The 19942-nt window shown below is 36.5% G+C and overlaps 2 protein-coding genes across 2 annotated transcripts; both read right to left on the bottom strand.

The window, feature by feature from the left end:
* Positions 1-6167: 6167 nt before the first annotated feature.
* On the bottom strand, positions 6168-8041 carry LOC127084491 (gamma-interferon-responsive lysosomal thiol protein). The gene is made up of 5 exons (XM_051024951.1): positions 7550-8041; positions 7382-7447; positions 7036-7176; positions 6639-6731; positions 6168-6505 (listed from the first exon to the last, which is right to left on the bottom strand). Exons 1-5 carry the CDS (start codon positions 7802-7804, stop codon positions 6287-6289), a joined length of 774 nt encoding a protein of 257 aa, XP_050880908.1. The 5' UTR covers positions 7805-8041; the 3' UTR covers positions 6168-6286.
* Positions 8042-15651: 7610 nt separating this feature from the next.
* On the bottom strand, positions 15652-17991 carry LOC127084490 (gamma-interferon-responsive lysosomal thiol protein). The gene is made up of 5 exons (XM_051024950.1): positions 17656-17991; positions 17501-17566; positions 16889-17029; positions 16332-16424; positions 15652-16002 (listed from the first exon to the last, which is right to left on the bottom strand). The coding sequence occupies exons 1-5, from the start codon at positions 17908-17910 to the stop codon at positions 15793-15795; spliced, it is 765 nt and encodes a 254-aa protein (XP_050880907.1). The 5' UTR covers positions 17911-17991; the 3' UTR covers positions 15652-15792.
* Positions 17992-19942: the final 1951 nt, after the last annotated feature.

Genomic DNA, 19942 nt, shown 5'->3' with positions numbered 1-19942 from the left:
CGGATGGAAAATCCTATTCATATACTCCATAAATACCCCAAGCGCATTAGTCACACCAAAAGGCATTACAGAATACTCATAATGTCCATACCTTGTTCTGAAAGCAGTCTTCTGAATATCCTCAGTTTTCACACGTATCTGATGATACCCCGATCTCAAATCTATTTTGCTGAACACACTCGCACCAACCAACTGATCCATCAAATCATCAATCCTCGGCAAAGGATACCGATTCTTGATCGTCACTTTATTCAGTTGCCTGTAGTCCACACACAACCTCATAGTACCTTCTTTCTTCTTAACCAATAACACTGGTGCACCCCACGGTGACACACTCGGACGGATAAATTTCTTATCCAACAGATCTTCCAGCTGACTCTTCAATTCAGCTAACTCAACAGCAGACATACGGTACGGAGCCATCGATATCGGCCTAGTACCAGGTACCAAATCAATCGAGAACTCAACTTCACGTTCTGGCGGTAATTCATTCACTTCTTCAGGAAACACATCAGGAAAATCACACACCACGGCTAGATCGCAAATCACCAGTTTATCTTTAGCCTCCAAAGTCGCTAACAGCATAAACAACTCTGCCCCATCTGCTACTGCCTCATTCACCTGCCTTGCTGATAGAAACAAACTCTTCCCTTCCTCAATCTCGGGAAAGATCACAGTCTTATCAAAACAGTTGATATAAACTCGGTTAAACACCAACCAGTTCATACCCAAGATAACATCAATCTGCACTAGGGGAAGACACACGAGGTCCATCCCAAAGTCTCTACCAAAAATACTCAAAGGACAATCTAAACAAACTGAAGTAGTAGTCACTGAACCCTTCGCAGGAGTATCAATCACCATACTCCCATGCATCTCAGATATCTCTAACTTAAGTTTCACAGCACAATCCAAAGATATAAAGGAATGAGTCGCACCTGTGTCAATAATAGCTACAAGAGGAAAACCATTAATATAACACGTACCTCGGATCAAACGATCATCTGCAGAAGTCTCAGAACCCGATAAAGCAAAGACCTTGCCTCCCGACTGGTTCTCTTTCTTCGGCTTAGGACACTGTGGGCTAATATGACCCACCTCTCCACAGTTGAAACATGTCACAGTCTTCAACCGGCACTCTGCAGCCAAGTGTCCACCTTTTCCACACTTGAAACACTTCTTTTCAGTACTGGTACACTCATGGAAACGATGTCCAGCCTGACCACATCTATAACACTTAGCAAGGGCACTGGAGTCTTCCCCACTAGGTCTCCTCATTCCACTCTGTCTCTGGAAACCTTTGCCAGCTGCATACGGTTTCCCACAATCATTCTGATTCTTGCCTTTCCTATCAACCCTCTGCTGATAGCTCTCCGTTCTGGCTTTGGTATCCTGTTCAAAAATCCTACAACAGTCAACCAAGTCAGAAAACACTCTAATCCGCTGATACCCAATAGCCTGCTTGATCTTGGGACGTAACCCGTTCTCAAACTTCACACATTTTGAAAATTCCCCAGTAGCCTCATCATAGGGAGTGTAATACTTCGACAGCTCTGTGAACTTAGCAGCATACTCAGTAACAGACCGATTGCCCTGCTTCAATTCTAAGAACTCTATCTCTTTCTTTCCTCTGACATCCTCCGGAAAGTACTTCCTCAGGAATCTCTCTCTGAACACTGCCCAAGTGATCTCAGCACTCCCAGCAGCTTCCAACTCAGTGCGGGCAGCAACCCACCAATCATCTGCTTCCTCTGACAGCATATGCGTACCGAACCTGACCTTCTGGTTATCGGCACACTCAGTCACTCGGAAGATCCTCTCGATCTCCTTCAACCACTTCTGAGCACCATCTGGATCGTATGCTCCCTTGAACATTGGAGGATTGTTCTTCTGGAACTCACTCAGTTGACGAGTAGCTCCCAGTCCCACAACATTCGGATTACCTCCAAGTACTCCAGCTAGCATACCCAGAGCCTCAGCAATCGCAGCATCATCTCTACCTCTTCCAGCCATCTCTATTCTGAAAACCCAACAAGCTAAAACAATAAGTACTGATAGGGTTACACAACACCTATCACATACAGGGAAACAGAATAATTACGACTCGACTCGATCGACTATGCTCTGATACCACTAATGTAACACCCTTCTAAATACCCCAATAATTAATTAATTCAACAAAATATAAATCAGAGTAGATATGCAATTTAAGGGTGTCACACTTGACACTTCACACCATTTTCCAAATAACTGGTCATACTCATTTATTTATCAAAATAAAACATTGCACAATACGCAGCGGAATAAAATCCAACAATGAACAAAACATGTAACACATTACATGTAAAACTTGTTCAACAACCACAATTGAAAACAAAGTAAACATCCCGTCCCGATGTTACATCTACCAGAGCATGACCCACTAAGGAACTACACTAGACTCCAAGCACTAGCTTCTACTCAATCACTGCTCGTTACCTGAAACATAGTTGTAAGGGTGAGTTCCTCAATCGATATAATAAGCATTATAAAATATCATGTAATGCTAAGTAAATTAACACATTTCATCACCCTAATCATATCACACATTCAGCAACGGCAACATCAACTCATAATCATACTCAACACAACACAACACAAAACACACGTATAATATTGGAATACATCCATTCATATTATACGTCATACATACATTATGCAATGAGACTCCATGCATGCGGTACCGACTATTCGTGAACATATAGTTCAACCTTACCGATCAAATCCAGATACGGCTACCAAGCTCACTAGTCCCACTCATTTGAGACCTAGTGACTCACATCACTAATTCCTCACCATGGGAATTAGCTACCACCCCAAGGGCTATGCTATGCACGCTAAATCACCTAGCATGCAAACATCAACAACAATCCACAATAATTCACTCACTAATTCCTCACCATGGGAATTAGCTACCACCATAAAGGCCATATTATGCACACTAAATCACCTAGCATGCAACCATCAACAATCCACAATGGACATATGCTCACACTCTAAGCCATAAACAGTCCATTCACAATAGCATACATAATAGATATATTCACAACATTATGCACACCATCATACATCATCAATACAATTATCACAGAATCATATTATGTCACGCCACATAATCAATCACAGTATTAGCACACTCTACTAATACCTACACTGCTCAAAACAACGGGAAATTGATCCCTCCTATATCATACACTAATACAGGCCAATCATCAATTGTTCACAATATTTAAAATATCAGTTTTTCTATTTTTCAAACAGTGTTAACCGGTTAACGCCCTGGGTTAACCGGTTAACGCAACACAGAACACGCTTCCTGGCACATTTTAACAGTGTTAACCGGTTAACACCCTGGGTTAACCGGTTAACGCAAGACAGACAACAATATTTCACAATTCATAACAGTGTTAACCGGTTAACACCCTGGGTTAACCGGTTAACGCAAGACAGAAAGCTGTTCCTGCGCTAACACGAAGCAGAATGCAGAATTCTCCGCATTTTCCGCCGTTGGAGGACTTCCAGACCTCCGATTCCAATTCCGTAAAAAGCTACACGTTCGGAAAATCACAACTCACCCAAATATAGATTCAATTACAACTTTAACATAACTTATTCATCACAAATTTTTCAGCATTCATCATCCCAATTAGGGTCAATTCAACGGCTTATTACTACCCATTACATGTTAACCCATAATACCCATTAAACGACGATAAACCCCCCTTACCTGAGTTAATCCGGCAATCCTTTATCTTCAAGCTCTTCCTTCTTCAACCTTCTTCTCCTGCTCTTCCTTTTTGCCCTTTCTCCACTTTTCGGTCGCTTTCCCTTTTCACGTGAAAAAACCTTTCTTTACCAAATGGAACTCTCTTTATATATATTCCAACTTTATATTCCAATAATAATAATTCCAAATAATAATCCAATTATTTAATTAAATTAATAAATATATTATTAACTTAAATTAAATAATTATCATATTTTATCGGGGTGTTACATAGTCCGTTCTATTGCAAAGAGGTAACTGCCTAAGACTCGATTCAGCGAGCTGCGACACCTACTGCTAGGACGTGAACACATCGCCCACTCTCCTTTGGCACAACTGGTGTCCTCCTTTGTAAGTCCATATTCAGATGGCAAGCCCTATGTAGCCGAACTACGGAAACTCTGATTCTCATGTTCAGATGAGATACGTAGGCACAAGATGCGATGTCTTGCCGAGTTTGACTAACGACTAACAACTAATCCTTGTTTGCTTTCGCCCTTGTTGCGATCCTTTCTCTCGCCCTCGTTGCGATCGAGACCTTCCCTTTCTCTTGCCCTAGTTGCAATCGAGACCTTTGTTCTCGTAGTTAGCTGAACTACGTTTTGCTCTGATTCTCATTCCCGATGAGATACGTAGGCATAAGACGCGACGTCTTAGCGAGCACACTCCTCTTTAACCCTTAGGTAGCCGAGCTACGAAGACTCTGATTCTCATATTCAGATGAGATACGTATGCAGTGGATGCGACATCCGTGCGAGTCATTTTCTTTGACCCTTTCTTTTAGTAAATAGTACATTAGATAAACACACACCCTTTAGACAAGAACAACAAAAGTGGATCCCGTAGAGTACTACGGATGCGTAGGGGTGCTAATACATTCCCTTCGCATAATCGACTCCCGAACCCAAGATTTGGTTGCGAGACCTTGTCTTTTGTTTTCCTTTCTCCAGGTTTACTTCGAGCATTTCCTTTCCCTCCTTTGGGATAAATAACGCACGGTGGCGACTCTTCTGTCATTTCTTCTCGCCGGTTATTTTTTTCGCACCTCTGTATTTTTCAGGCTGCGACACAGGGTGATTGTCATCTAGCTAACGGGAAAGTGGAAAGATGACATTTCCTTATGTCATCTCTCAGCAAAAGCCCTCTGCATGTCATGGCTAATGGTCTTTTACTCGAAGCAACACAGGTCTGCAAGATCGGAGTACTAGAAAACACTCTAGAACAAATGATCCTTAGCTTGATAAAGCTTCAGAATCTCTTTGATGTGGTAAAGATACTTCAAACAATCGCGCTCCTGTTAAAAAACAAAACATCAGTCGCATGGCAAGTGTTTAAAAGCTTGTGTTTGTATCATTGGCAGAAACTGAAACCAGTCTTGCCGTAACAACTCAAAATTCAATCAAATCATATTGTGTATCTCTAACAGTTACCTATTACGAATTTGACTACTACCTAATGCATTTATAACAAGCTATTTTACCTAATACATTAATCAAAAATCAAAATAATTTAAATGAGAAACTTACTCAAAAAAATGTTGAAGATGAATAAGGGGAGTTAGTTGAGATTGAAATGCTTGAAGTAGAGGTATTGCTTATCCTTGAAGAAGCTTGAAAAATGGACCGGAAGTATGTTACTATGAGCTCCAATATTGCTTGAAGTGAGGATGAAAAATTTTCAGAAAATGAAGAAGGAGAAGAGTGAGGGTCTGGCGCGATATATTTACATTAAACATGTTCGGAGGTGCATCTTCGAATTTCCTCTTGAATTTAAAATTAAGGGTTATTTCGGAGATATATCTGCGATCAAAGCCTAAAACAAATACGGGGATGCATCTCTGAATTAAATTTTGAAAAAATGAAACAATTGTGCGTTTAGAGATGCATCTTTGAAAACGGAGAATATTTTTTTACTTTTCGTCAACTTTTTGGAGAACCTATAAGGATAGGAAAAAAGTGTCTGCTTTATTTTTTAAGTTAGATTTAAGCTCATCATTTATCATGATATCAAAGTTGGATTAAATTAAAGGGTATAATGTAGGAATTAAATTCAGGCTCATACTAGACATGAAAGTGAATATTGAATTTGTATTCTAAGTCTCACATTGTTTAAGTTTGGAAACTATCATAACTAATGCAATCACAATTAACACCTCCTTTATCTAAAATCTTTATTTTACATTTTTCAAAAATTATCAATTTAATCACTTCCAAGCTCATATTCATATTCTTCAATAAAAAGTTTCATATTTATACACTTAATTAAACTTTAATGTTCCTAAAATTGATTAGTCCCATATTGGGATGGTGTAAGCTTATTCTCAAAACTGATAAAAAAAAATAGCCAAAATATAGAATTACAGTTACAAAACAAAAGTACTACTAACTCATTAGGTTCTATTTGCAGTTTTCCAAGAATTATTACAGCAGAATAGAAACAAACAGATTCTAAGTTCACACATAGCATCGACGTGCGACGCATTTACATTGCGACTAGAAAGTTCATCTGACTCGTCCATGAGGCGATGGTCGACCTTATTTTATTCCATGTTGACATCACTCTTTCCATATCGCAAAATGAATGTTTACCCTTCGCTTCCACTTCTCGAACAGTGCTAAGATATGATGCTTGGGTGCAAATTTTGGGTGCATCAGTGCCTTGATAAGCTTTACAGATGTAACTTATGAAGTTTTCAAAATCCTGCAGCAAAAGAAAGTTGTGAAAATGTGTTTTCCTCGACATAGCATTGTGAAAATGTCATGCACTGAAATAAGGCAAAAAGAAAGTTGTGAATTTGTTTGTTTTCCGCGACATAGCAGTAAGTCAGACTAACCTCCAAGAGTGGTTTTCCATCCACAACTACCCATGGAACGTACTCGTGAGGAGGCTGTAGAGCATTTGTTTCATTTGCGAACTTTAGGTCCAACTGCATGAAGATGGCAATCACTATTTGTGAGATATAAAAGTTCAGCCAAACAATGGTTCATAATTCTTTCGGAAATCAAAATCAGACAAAATTCTAGTATATAAGGATTCAGAATTCTTTCGGAAATCTAAACCAGAGAAAATTCTCGTATAGCAGGTTTTAGAATTGGTTTAAATGCTACTTCATTATGCCAATTCAAGTTTCACTTGATAGATCTGATAACAGTTAGTTGGCACTTGGCATAAGTGCTGAGTTTCAATTATACATTCGTCTTGGTTCCAGATTCAGCTTCAATTACACTAACCTCGTTTCCGCGTTCACTTCGATAACAATCATCAACAAGTGTTGCATTCAGACCCAGTTTCTCATAACAAGATTCCCATTCTTTGCGCTTACGATGAAGAGCAAGATCCTCAATACAATAGATGAAAGCGAAATGCTTGTCCTGCAAAAAGAAAAGAGTCAAAATTCTAAAGTCATATCCAATATTTAACTGACCATGAATGGACAATGACCTACTATAAAAACCTAATTAAGCTCTTATAGCACAAGCACTTATTATCATATAAGTGCTTATGTGACCGCTTTTTCTATAACAAAAATAAAATATTTTCTGTAATGAGAAAAGAGGAAAAGCAATTATTTGTTACCAGTTGAGGCCAGATATCAATAGCGCACGCTTCAACCGTGTTGAGCAAGCACTCATCTGGACCATGCTGCAATTTTTCATCAATCAAGAAACCCAAATTTCAACAATTAATTGATAATTAAATCATATATATATAGAGAGAGAAAATTCGGAGAAGATGGAAAAATACCTGGCAATCAAAGGTTTTGTTAGCTTTGAGTTTAGCATTACCCCAAGGAACGAGTTTAAGATCAACGATAGAGAGAAGATCGTGTTGGAAGATTTGGGGAAGATAATTGACGATGAAATCGGCGCTGTAAGGGCACAAGCTTTCATAGTATAATTCTAGAGAAACCTTGTTGTGAGATTGAGAGGGAGAAAAGAAGGAAGAGAAAGAAAGGAATAAGATGAGAGAAAGAGAAAAGGTGTTGGAAGAAGAAACCATGGTTGCTGAATCACAAAGTAACTAAACTAAGTAGTTGAGTTGGATTTAAGAACAATAAAGAAAAGAAACTACTATAATTTGCATGCGAGGTAGGGCCAAACGTTAAACACCTAGACCAGATTTTTTTTCTTCTTTTGTCGTGTTTGTGAACTGTGAACCACACGAGATACAATTACGGGATTTCTTAGTCCCACTATAGCATCGAAAACGGGATTTCTTAATCCCACTATAGCATCGAAAAATGGAATTTTTTTAGTCCCACTATAGCATCGAAAAACACTCTATAAAACCCCTATAAAAAATTTAAAATATTCTTTGATTTCGATAAATATTTCTTCGGACGCATCTTTATCTTAAGATAAAATATTATAAACACGAATCGGAAGATACATCTTTAAAAAATTTTAAAACACACAATATACATCCCTCTCTGAAAGACTCATTTTAAACATTTATTAATTCGGAGATGCATCTCTGTTTAGGATTTACCGAGATACATCTTCGTAATCAATCAAAATAGTGCAAGTTAAGTTAATTTTATGGTTCCTCAAATGAAAATGATGATTTAAAAATGTTAAAGCTCATGTTGTGTGATGAGCATTAAACCATACCGATATGTAAAAAATAACATATATAAATATGGAGTTAAAATAAATCATCATGACATACTGTTTACCGTGAAAATTGGTAAACAACCGCTGGTCTTCCAAATTAATGATACTTTGGTTACTTAGAAGATCAACCATATTGATCTTAGGACATGTGTTATTGTTTAAAATAATATTTGGAAAATGATTAACACTTCGACAGTATTCATGTATGAAGATTGTTTGTTTAAAGTGTTTTCAAAAGGATAAATTGCAGAATGTAAAAGAAAGTATAGTAAAGGCGCTTGAAAAATGACTTGCAATAAAAGATAAATTCTGGACAAAAAGTATAAATAAACTTTGATTGATATGTAGAAAGTGATGTTATCAAACACACATTCCCAATGATACTCGCTTCTTAGCACGCTAGATACTTTGAGTAATTCTGAGTAATTGTACAACAACTAAAGACCCTGAAATCCTAACACTAAGACTCCTATATATACTAAATCGAAATAACCGATACCAACAACTTTTCTCCCAGGAAATGACATGTCGCACTTGGCATGTCTTCAATTCATGATAACGCTCCATGCGTCTTTTCTTTAAAACTGGATAAGAATGAAATACAGTTATCCCTCTTTCATTCAAATTCAAACATGTGTCGAATCCAACCTTCTGCCGAAATACCATTCTGAACTTAGAAGCATTTTTAAGTCTCACAGCAATTCCCTCTTACACAAGGTAAACTTCGACTGACTTTCTCATACCATGTTCTTTATGTTGAAGTCAAAAATGTCTTCAAAGGTATTCTCTCTTCTTCGCTTATTGACTTCAGCCTGACGTCGAAACTTCCAGCTAACAAATAGCCCCCAAAAAATGTCTTTTTCGACATAAAGAAGAAAAAGGCATTTTTTGACAAGTCAATTCGACGTCACAAACTGTTCATCTGCTATGACGTCACAATCATGATGACAACTTTTGCAAAACATCTCCTCAAAACCCATGTAAGGATATCTAGGTAATCATCACGCCTCCTAGCCCCTATAGAGATCATGGCTAGCCTTTAACTGTCATCGTTCATCATGGCCATTTTAACTGACGCACGTCCCACTTTCTTTTCACCCATTAATGCTTAACAAAAACCGCTTCCACTTCAGCACTTATAAATAGGTATACTCAACACTTTTCCAACTTTTCATATTCTGAACTTCCTCAAAAATAACTTCTTCAACTCTTCATCTTCCTCAAACCAAAAACACGTTTTACTTCTTCCTTCAATCTTTCTGCAACAATGGCGTCATCCAAAAAAAGCTACCAAGGAATCAACCAAGAACACAAAAGATTCTAAGAAATCTCAAGGTCTTCCTCTTGCTAACAGGATTTTAGGCCCAAACACTGTGGGTAATCAACAATATGTTCCAAAGCCTCTTACTGAAGAACAGAGGAGAATTTTTCAATCACATGTATTAATTCCTATTTCTATCTCTGGAAAAACTCATGCAATGCTAGGACCATTATCAAATCCAAATGTTGATCATAGTAAGCTCAAGGAATTTTTCCCAACTTACCATAGGTATAAACCCATAACATGTGCCAAAAAACCCAAGGTTAGTGATGAAACCCATACTGAGGAAAACCTTAACCCAAATAATCAGGGCAACCCTTCGACCGACGAACCCGTTAATCTAACATATATGAATAGTGGTTTTAGGGTCTTTCGATCATGCCCTTTATTTAGGGATCCCTCCGATTATTTAGGTTGGTTGGAAAAGATAAAGAATAAAAAAATCCCAAGTTTGGAAAGAAATGGGTATTTTCGACTTAATACAATTGTCGAAAGTAGAACCTGGTGATTTCCAAACCATGTTAGTTTCTTTCCTATACTTTTGGGATAGTACTCACCATACTTTCACCTCCCTTGTGGAATGATGACGCCTACACTTTTCGACATAGCTGCCATCATAGGGCTTAAACCCACTGGTGAAACTTATGATCCAGATTTTTTATCCAAAGACACCATCGGTTTTCAACACCTCTAGATCTGCCTTTACCATACACATATCTTATTATCATGACCAGGATATTGACGAAATATCTAACACATATCACATTTCCTTCCTTGCTTTGTGGTTGTCTCGTTGTGTTTTTTGCTCGAAGTCCCTCAATGTAGCAAAGAAATTCCTTACACTGGAAAATCAACTTCACGTTGGATGCAACGAATGCCTCAGCGAAATGATTTTGGCTAACCTTTATGAATCTTTGGGAGAAGGTGTAACTTATCTTAAAAATATCCAAACAAAAGGGAACTTACTACTTTCTGGCCCTTTCTGGCTGCTACGATTGTGGTTGAATGTTAGTTTTGAAGCATGTCTTCCAATTCACAACCCCATCGACGCGGATGCTGACGCAATGAAGAATATGAGAGTCGAAGGGACACGCATAGCTATGTTAACTCCAAGTGATAAAGGTCGAAACCTTTAACAAAGCTTCACCAACTACGTGATGATGTTTGCTAAGCAATGATTGAATTTATCCAAAGACATATAATTTATAGGTTTGGAATCCCCTGGACCATTACAACTGATCAAGGATTAGTGTTCACTGGTCGAAAGATGCAAGAATTTGCTAAAGAAATATGGATTAAACTGCTAATTTTTATGCCTTATTATGCTCAGGAGAATGGTCAAGTCGAAGCAGCAAACAAGGTAGTGATTGGGTTAATAAATAAGCACGTAGGGAAAAAGCCAAAGAATTGGCATAGGACTTTAGATCAAATTCTTTGGGCTTATCGAACGTCTCCTAAGGAAGCCACGAATGCTACGCCTTTTCGTTTGACTTATGGGCATGACGCAGTTTTACCAGTCGAAATCTGTCTTCAATCAAATAGAGTTCAGAGGCAATGCGAGATTTCGTCTGAGTCTTATAGTAACATGATGATTGATGAACTAGTAGACTTAGATGAAGAAAGGTTGAAAGCCTTAGAGTTATTAAGAATACGGAAGAAGAGCGTAGAGAAAGCATATAATAAAAAGGTCAAAATTAAAACATTTTCGACTGGAGATTTGGTATGGAAGGTAATCCTACTTATGGATCGAAAAGATAGAATGTTGGGTAAATGGTCCCCAAATTGGGAAGTATCTTTCCAAATCATCCAAGTTTTTTCGAAGAACGCTTATGAAATCGAAGAGTTGGAAGAAGATAAAAGACTCATGAGGATAAATGGGAAATATTTAAAAAAATATAAACCTATACTTTAGGAAATTAAGATATTAACAGAATAAATGCATGTGCAACATAGAAGCCAAAATGGTAAATTAAAAGGCCAAAATGGCTAAGGTTGTTCATTACGAAATTACATTATCCAGGAATTCCTAAGTCATAGAATAAAATTGATTTAACATCTAACTAAGTGCAAAAATCAGTTGGGAGAGAAGCCTTCATTCAGTTGTATTTTGCAATGGACACCTGCAGGCGGTGTTCGAGGACAGACTTGCCATGAGTAAGGATATCAACTTTGGTTCCCAATTGTTGGGCATGTTCAACGTGGTAGACGCCCACCTTAATCTCTTCATCATGATATTGGAGATCAAGCTTTTGGATCTCGTCCTGATGATCCTTGGCCTTTCGGATTTTAGCCTGCAGTTCCTTAATATGTTCTTCCCAAGCAGAGATGTTGGCAGCACAAGTGCTGAATTCTTCTTGATTTTCAGAGAAGGATTTCTCTAGAATTTCAACATTAGTAGTGGATTCAATAGTTGCATCCCATTCTGCTGCTTGAGTTTCTTTTTTCCTCTCAATTTTGATCGAAGCTTCTTGCTTGCGCAAGAGATCTGCAGAGACTGGATCAATAAGAAACCCAAGTTCCACTATAAAATCTACAGCTTTTGGCGAAATGCTTAGAATGCCAACCTTTTTCAACAGATTTTTGATTCCATAACTGGCATTTAAATTGCCCCCCAAAAATGTTCCTTTCTCCATATTGTATTGTCGCGTCAAAGCTTTCAAAAAATGTCCCTTTCTCCATTTGATCGAAAATGACGTTCTTTGGGGGGAATTTTTTACATGTGATTTCGACGCTAAAAAATATATAAGAAGTCAAGTATAAAGCTTAAGGAATTATTTGGAAGAAATTCAAGCTGACTTCGATGGGAGTTAGGCAAAGCCTTTTCGATTGGAATTTGGCAAGAAAATTGATATATTATCGAAATAGTGTTATACGATTTAGAAGTTTCTGAAATGGTTCGAAGATGAGTTCGAAGAAGATAATTCAAAATGAGGTAAATAACCATATTTTGACCTTATTCGTTCCTTCAAAAGACGCGTGGAGGCCTATGAAAGGTGAAACACATGCAAGCAAGAACGTTTCATTTTCTAGAGAAAAGACCGTTTGTTACCGATATTATCGAATTAATATAAATATGAGTCTTAGCATTATGATTCAGTGTGTTCAATATTGTATCAAACTCAAAACCACTCGAAGTATCTAAGTGTTATTGAGAAAAAAGTTTTCTGAGAATATGTACGTATAAAACACCATATTTTCATTCAATGTCAATCTATTTACATTAAAGTCATTTTCATTCCATTTACATTCCTGTTGAAATTATGTTCTATATTCATACTTTCTATAAATCTTCTTTGCATTAATTTTAATTGCAACATTATCATCGAAGAACTTACTAGTAAAACAAACCTTAAACAAAAATTATACACATATGTCCTAAGATTAATCTAGTTGATCATGTAAGTAACCAAAGTATCAATTTTTGAAGACTAGCACTTGTTTACCAAAATCCAAGGTAAACAAGAACATACCATACATTTTGAACCAATGTTGTTTTACAATTATTCAGAACTACTCTGACATTTCCCATACATCCAACATTGAGGTATTTATCATCAACACATCTGATCTTTGTCCTCTTTCTAGAGTTAAAATCAACTAGTCATTTCTTATTTCCAGTAAGATGATTTGAGCATCCAATGTCCATATACCACCAGTCTGCCAAATATGCATTATCAGATTCATAAGCCATCAATAGCACAGATTCATCATCAGAAACTCCTCTGGCTATATTTGCTTCTTCTGACTTCCTTTCCTTGTTTGACCAACAATCAACAGTGAAGTGGAAAAACTTCTTACAACAATAACATTGAACTTTCCTTTTGTCATGCTTCTCCTTCCTATTTTGAGCACTCTTATGCCTTTTAGAAGTTGAGGTTTCTGACTTCTGAGCACCATCATATCTCTTCCTGGCTTCTGACCAAGACTGCTTCTGATATTTCTTACCAGAAGCTACTTTCAGTGTTTGCTGCTCTACCTTCATTTCAGAGTTTCTCTTAGTCAGACGCAACTCTTGTGCTATAGACTGCTTTGCAGCTCTTCAATTCTCATGGTGCTAAGATCCTTAGAATCTTAAATTGTTATAACAATGTAATCAAACTGAGGAGTAAGAGACTTACGTACCTTCTCAATGATACTTTCTTCAGAGAGAGTTTCTCCAAACGACTTCATCTCAATTATGATCAAAATCACTCTGGAGATATAGTCAAGTACCTTCTCATTATTATTCATGTTGAGATTCTTATACTGTTTACGTAGAGATTGAAGTTTTACCTTCTTCACTGGTTCATCAATATCATAGCACCGTACCAGTGTGTCCCACGCAGCCTTCGCCGTCGTCGAATCAACGATTTTCTCAAACACGTTTCTCATCCACACACTGATGGATGTAGAACAACTCCTTATGATCTTTCTTCCTCAGATCACGCTGTGTATTTCTCTGCGCATCCATTGCATTTTCTAGAAGTGCAACCAGAACGTAACTGTCGTTGACGAGATCAAGAACATCTTGAGTGCCAAAACACACACGCATTTGAACCATCCACTGATTCAAGTTCTTGCCATCGAACACTGGAAGCTTAGTACTCAGATTACCATTTTCGTCATCTTCAACTTTGTGCAAATCACTCAGATCTCACTACACACTAGTGTTTCCCAATCCCGCAGAATCAAGAAATGTGATTTTGTTACGATTTCGATCAAAAATTCAACACGAATTCAAGAGACGAAATCAATCACACAACGCCTCAACGTTCACTCGTATTTCGCTTTGTTTTCCTGTGAATCTGAACCGAAGCTCTGGATACCAATTTTTTGTGCACAAGATGAAGAAGATGAATATGGAAGGAAGAGAGAGAAAGAGATTAACAAACTTCCACTACTATTCTACTAAAGGTTACACAGAGAATGATTATTCCACTACTTTTACGTACATCGTGTTACATTACTTAATGTCTAAGCACACTACTCACTTAAATACACAAACAATAATGCAACGTAGGCGAAATATTAAATACTGAATTACCCTTCAATAAATGTAACCATGTTTCAAACAAAAAAAATCGCACCCAAGAGGAGTAGCCAGAAGGTATGGGGCATACATTCATTTTTGTACATACGTGCCATGCATGATGGTGCATGTATATAGTGACATAGTAAAAATTTACCGCATGCATTCATGACACATGTTTATAGTAACAGTCAAAAGACGTTGGTAAAAGTCTATTTATCGTAGGTAAAAGTCGATTTACCTTAGGTATAGCCCGAAATACTTATACCTACGACACTGTTTTGTGACATATAAGTTGTTGTACCTACGGTAAAGTGTCATATGAATAAGTATTTTGGGTTATACGACTGTTACCTACGTTTTTTGACTGTCACTATAAGTATATGTCATCATGCATGACTCCTATATACAAAAAAAATGAATGTGTCTGTCATATACTCATCTTGCCTGTATTTTTTTTTTGTTTTAAACATGATTACTTTAATATTTTTTTTTTAAATAAGATTATTTTATTAAAGAATATGGTTATTTAAAAAAAATCGCTATAATCATTATTCCAAGATAAATTAAATAGTTTTATGTAAAAAAAAATTAATAGTTTTATTATAATTAATCATATTTGCAATTTACTTTATCACAAGATAAATTAAATAGTTGTGTAAAAAAAAAAAGAAGATAAATTATATAGTTTTATCATAATTTTATTTAAAAAATTTAATAGAAATTAAAATAAAACTATAAAGTGTATTTAATTTTGCAATGATAAAAACTAATTTTGAATTAATTAGTTTTAATTAAAAATAAATTGAACAATAAATTTAAATATAAAAATTAATTTTATAATTTTTTTTTACTCGAATTAATTTTATAATTAAAAGCTATCATTTCTATCTTCAAGATATAATTAACTTTAACAACAATTTTACTTTAGAAAAACCACATTCATCCAAATCAATTATAAAAAGTTGTAAAAAAAAAAAAGTACACATAGCTTTGAAAGTACTATAACAATGTTTTGATTATAAGTTACACAGCATTGAGACGTTTAAATTGCACCTACAAGGTTCATCCATGAGGCAACGGTTGACCTTATTTTATTCCATGTTGGCATCACTTTTTCCATAACACAATATAAATGCTTTGCCTTTGTTTCCACTTTTCCAGCAGTGCTAATATATGATGTTTGGGTGCAGCTTTTGGGTGCATCAGTGCCTTTATAAGCCTTACAGATATAACTTATGAAGCTTCTATAATCCTGCAGCAACAGCAAAAGAAATTTGCAAATCCATTAGTTCCAAGACATATGTAATGTAACTCCTTACGTAAGAAACTTTCATTCATAAAGGTCAGAGCCGTCTTTGAGGGCATGCAAGACGGACTACTGCACATGATCTAAAATTTGACACGGTTAAACTATGGTTAAATAAGACCTTATAAAATATATATATATCACGACTAAACTGTGACAAAATAAGATTCGTGTTTGCTTTGTCACAATTAAACGCTATCCTACACAGGGTCTCCGAAAGCTTAAACGGCTCTGATAAAGGTTTATGTAAATTTCAAGTGAATTGCAAGACTTACATCGTATAGTGGTTCTCCATCCACAACTACCCATGGAACGTAAGTGTGAGGAGGCTGTAGAGCATTTGTTTCATCTGCATGCTTTAGATGCAACTGCATAGATGATAATCGTAACTTGTGTGAGAGAAAAATCGGCTAAACAATCGTATATAGACTCAAAAGCTCATCTGTCATATGACTCTGACTCATCTTTATTTACCATCAAGAATCAAGATAGACATGATTAGCAGTAGACAAAACATCATAATGCTAGATAAAAGCATTGTCACTAGCAAAAGATTAACTGTCACAATTTTGCTTGAGATGGTAATTGTTCCTGAAAATTGGTCCTGAAAATTGGTCCATCTATCATAACATTGTTACTGTGTGTGATAACATGCAATACATTGAAAATATGATTTTTCCGAATTAGCACGAAGTATGGCTGTTCAGCAGCTATAATAATGTATAACAGTTTCTAGTATATCTTTTGGTAGTAATTACAGGAAAGAAGCCATAAGTCATCTATGAATACAACATAACTCAAATATGATATTACAGCAACAGAAAAAACTAACCTGTTTTCCGCGCTCACTACGATAACAATCATTGACAGTTGATGAATTCAGACCCACTTTCTCATAACAAGATTCCCACTCTTCGCGCCTACCCTGATGCGCCAGATTCTCAACACAATAGATGAAAGGAAAATGCTTGTTCTGTAAAAATGCAACAACCTTACAAATAAAATACTCATAACAGTGAAATACATGCAAAGCTTTGGTATGAAGAACTATGACACTCACCCTCATACACTCATAATGTAAAAAAAATTAAGACACAGACACCTTTTCATATATGAAAATAGTATTTGACTTTCATTTTTCTATCTATAATTGAAAGAGAAAGAGTTGAAAATATTTGAACTAAAATTAATAGCTTATCACGGACACCATCGCGTGTCAGACACTATGACCCGAGAGGGTCTAAGAAAATAAAAAAAAAATCATTTTTTAGGAAAGCTTGTCCGATTTTTCTGACACTTATCACAGACATCAACGCGTGTCAGACACTATGACCCGTCTACTCTTGGGTGTGTTTGCGCTTCATTGTACTGAAGCAAAAGGAAGATCAGATTAAGATATCTATAATATAACCTAGAAAATTTCTAGAGGCAAAGAAATTGTTACCGGTTGAGGCCAGGTATCAATAGCACACCCTTCAATTGTGTCTAGCAAGCACTCATATTCACCATGCTGCAATTTTCATCGAACACCAAACACAAATTAATCAATCAAGCAACAAATTACATGCATAACTATAATCAAACAAGATTGAAAATCACCTGGCAAACAATAGTAGAGTTATCTCTGAGTTTAGCATTACCCCAAGGAACAAGTTTAAGGTCAACAATGGATAAAAGGTCCTCCTGTTGGAAGATTTGAGGAAGATAATTAACGATGAAATTGGCGCAGTAAGGGCACAAACTTTCATAGTATAATTCTAGAGAAACCTTGTCGTGAGATTGTGAGGGAGAGAAGAAGGAAGAGAAAGAAAGGAATAAGATTAGAGAAAGAGACAAGGTGTTAGAAGAAACCATGGTTGGTGAATCTCGAAGTAACTAGTTGAGTAAGAGTTTGATAAAAGATTAGTACTACATGTTTATGTTTTTTATATTAGAGTATTAATTTTCTGTCATGACTTGGTCTATGATGTAAGAATATATACGTGTCAAAGAATTTGGTCCATATTAAGGGTATATACAATTCAATATTTTTTGGGATCAATTTGGTCCACATGATGTGAAAAAAATGAAGTTAAACATTGAATAATATCTAAATATTGATAAGAGAATCCGTTTTTAAATTAAAATTAGTATAATAATGTTTCGTTGGCTTTCAGATTTTTTTTAATTATAAAAGTTTTGTAATTTTGTAAAACAAGTTATTATGTAATATTGTTTTTTTTAATGTACGGTAATAAATATAAAAATTTCAACTTTATAATGTCTTTAGCTTTTAGAAATATATCTTCAGATATGATCCGGACTATTTTGATTTGTAGTTAGTTTTTTAGAATATATTAGTTATTTTAGGCACTTTAGATAATAATGTAAACGAACTTGGTAGATTAGAACAAGATTCAATGTTTTTTTTTTGAACTGTAAGGGCAGAAAAGGGTTGTTGTCATGGGAGAAAAATCACAAGTTTTTTCGAAGATGCATCTCTAGATTAGGTAGAAAATTTGGTGATTTTGTGGAATTTGTGAATTTCTCTAGACATGTTGTTTATATATGTCTCTGTTTATAACGCGGGTGCGATGGCTGAAGACAACGTTGTTCGAGTTAGACTCGGGGATGTGTCCCAAATCACGTCAGTACGACGAGAGAGGACCGCGTCGGTGAGGACCACGAGGCCATGAGTTATTGATAACTCATTTGACGGTGCATCTACTTCGCAACACTGACCGTATGGTTCTTGTAGCCGACTCTCTCAGGCCTCGCAAGCATATGATGCAAGAGACCCTGAAGTTCCTAAAGCCCTTATTGACCCTGAAGCCTACGAGGAAGTTGTTGCCAATCTAGATGCCTCATTAAAGACTTTCCCATGAGGCTTGTTTGACACCTCCTTACTTCATCATTATGCAGTCCATGTGCTAGGCATGCATGATATGGAGATGTATATTTCTTTTCTTTTGTAATATATATGTTATCAACTAATTAAATCTAAATTGATGGTTATATTTTATTTTTACATGAGTGTGATTATTTGAAATCTATTAACCACTACAGGAATATTTTGGAGTTGGAATAACCCACAGCTGCTTGATTTCTTGATGTTATCCGTTATTCTGGGCTTGCCAATTTATGTTCTCCTGCTTACATGACCATAAACTACGGCATACAACCTACTTTTGCTAAGAGGTGACTTCTAAGATGTCATATTTCCATCTACATATAGGCGAGATGACCATAACCTTGGATGACGTCTCATGCCTCATGTATCTTCCCATTAGAGGGAGGTTACTGGACCACGAGAGGATCGGGTGAGAGGAAGGTGTCGACTTGATGGTCACCCATTTGGGGGATGACCCAACTAAGGCTGCACAAGAGGCACATGACACTAGAAGTTCTCATTCTAGGTTTATATTTTTGGAAAATCTTTATAAAAAAACATCTATAGTGGGTCCTGGATGCTGTAGGCGATGGTATGTAGGTTGAGTACCACCAACATTGCGCATTGAGGTGTTACCTCTTGTTCCTGGTTGACACGTCTATGTTTGTGGACAAAAGTGCAAACTATGTCGATGTGGTCTACCTTAAGTACTTCACCGACCTGATTGCGATTCACGAGTACAATTGGGGCCCCGCTTGTTTGGTATACCTGTATTCGAAGATGGGCAAGAGTTATCTTTGGAAGACAAAGAGATGACAGAGAGTTGCACACTTTTTACCGTAATTTCTTGTTAATAATATTTTCATAACTCATTTGTTACATTTGTTATTAATATTGTATCCCGACTATTTTCAGGGATGGACCATCTCTCATTTTCCTCACATCACCATGTGGGAAGTTGCGTCTGCATTGTTAAGGACTGGCCACGTGCATACTCTTTGGTTCCGTACAGAGGGA

The sequence above is a fragment of the Lathyrus oleraceus genome, chromosome 5 (genome assembly GCF_024323335.1).
Source record: "Lathyrus oleraceus cultivar Zhongwan6 chromosome 5, CAAS_Psat_ZW6_1.0, whole genome shotgun sequence".
Classification (NCBI taxonomy): Eukaryota; Viridiplantae; Streptophyta; class Magnoliopsida; order Fabales; family Fabaceae; genus Lathyrus; species Lathyrus oleraceus.
Note: the sequence above shows the minus strand (reverse complement) of the source record. Positions and strands in the feature narration are given on the sequence as shown.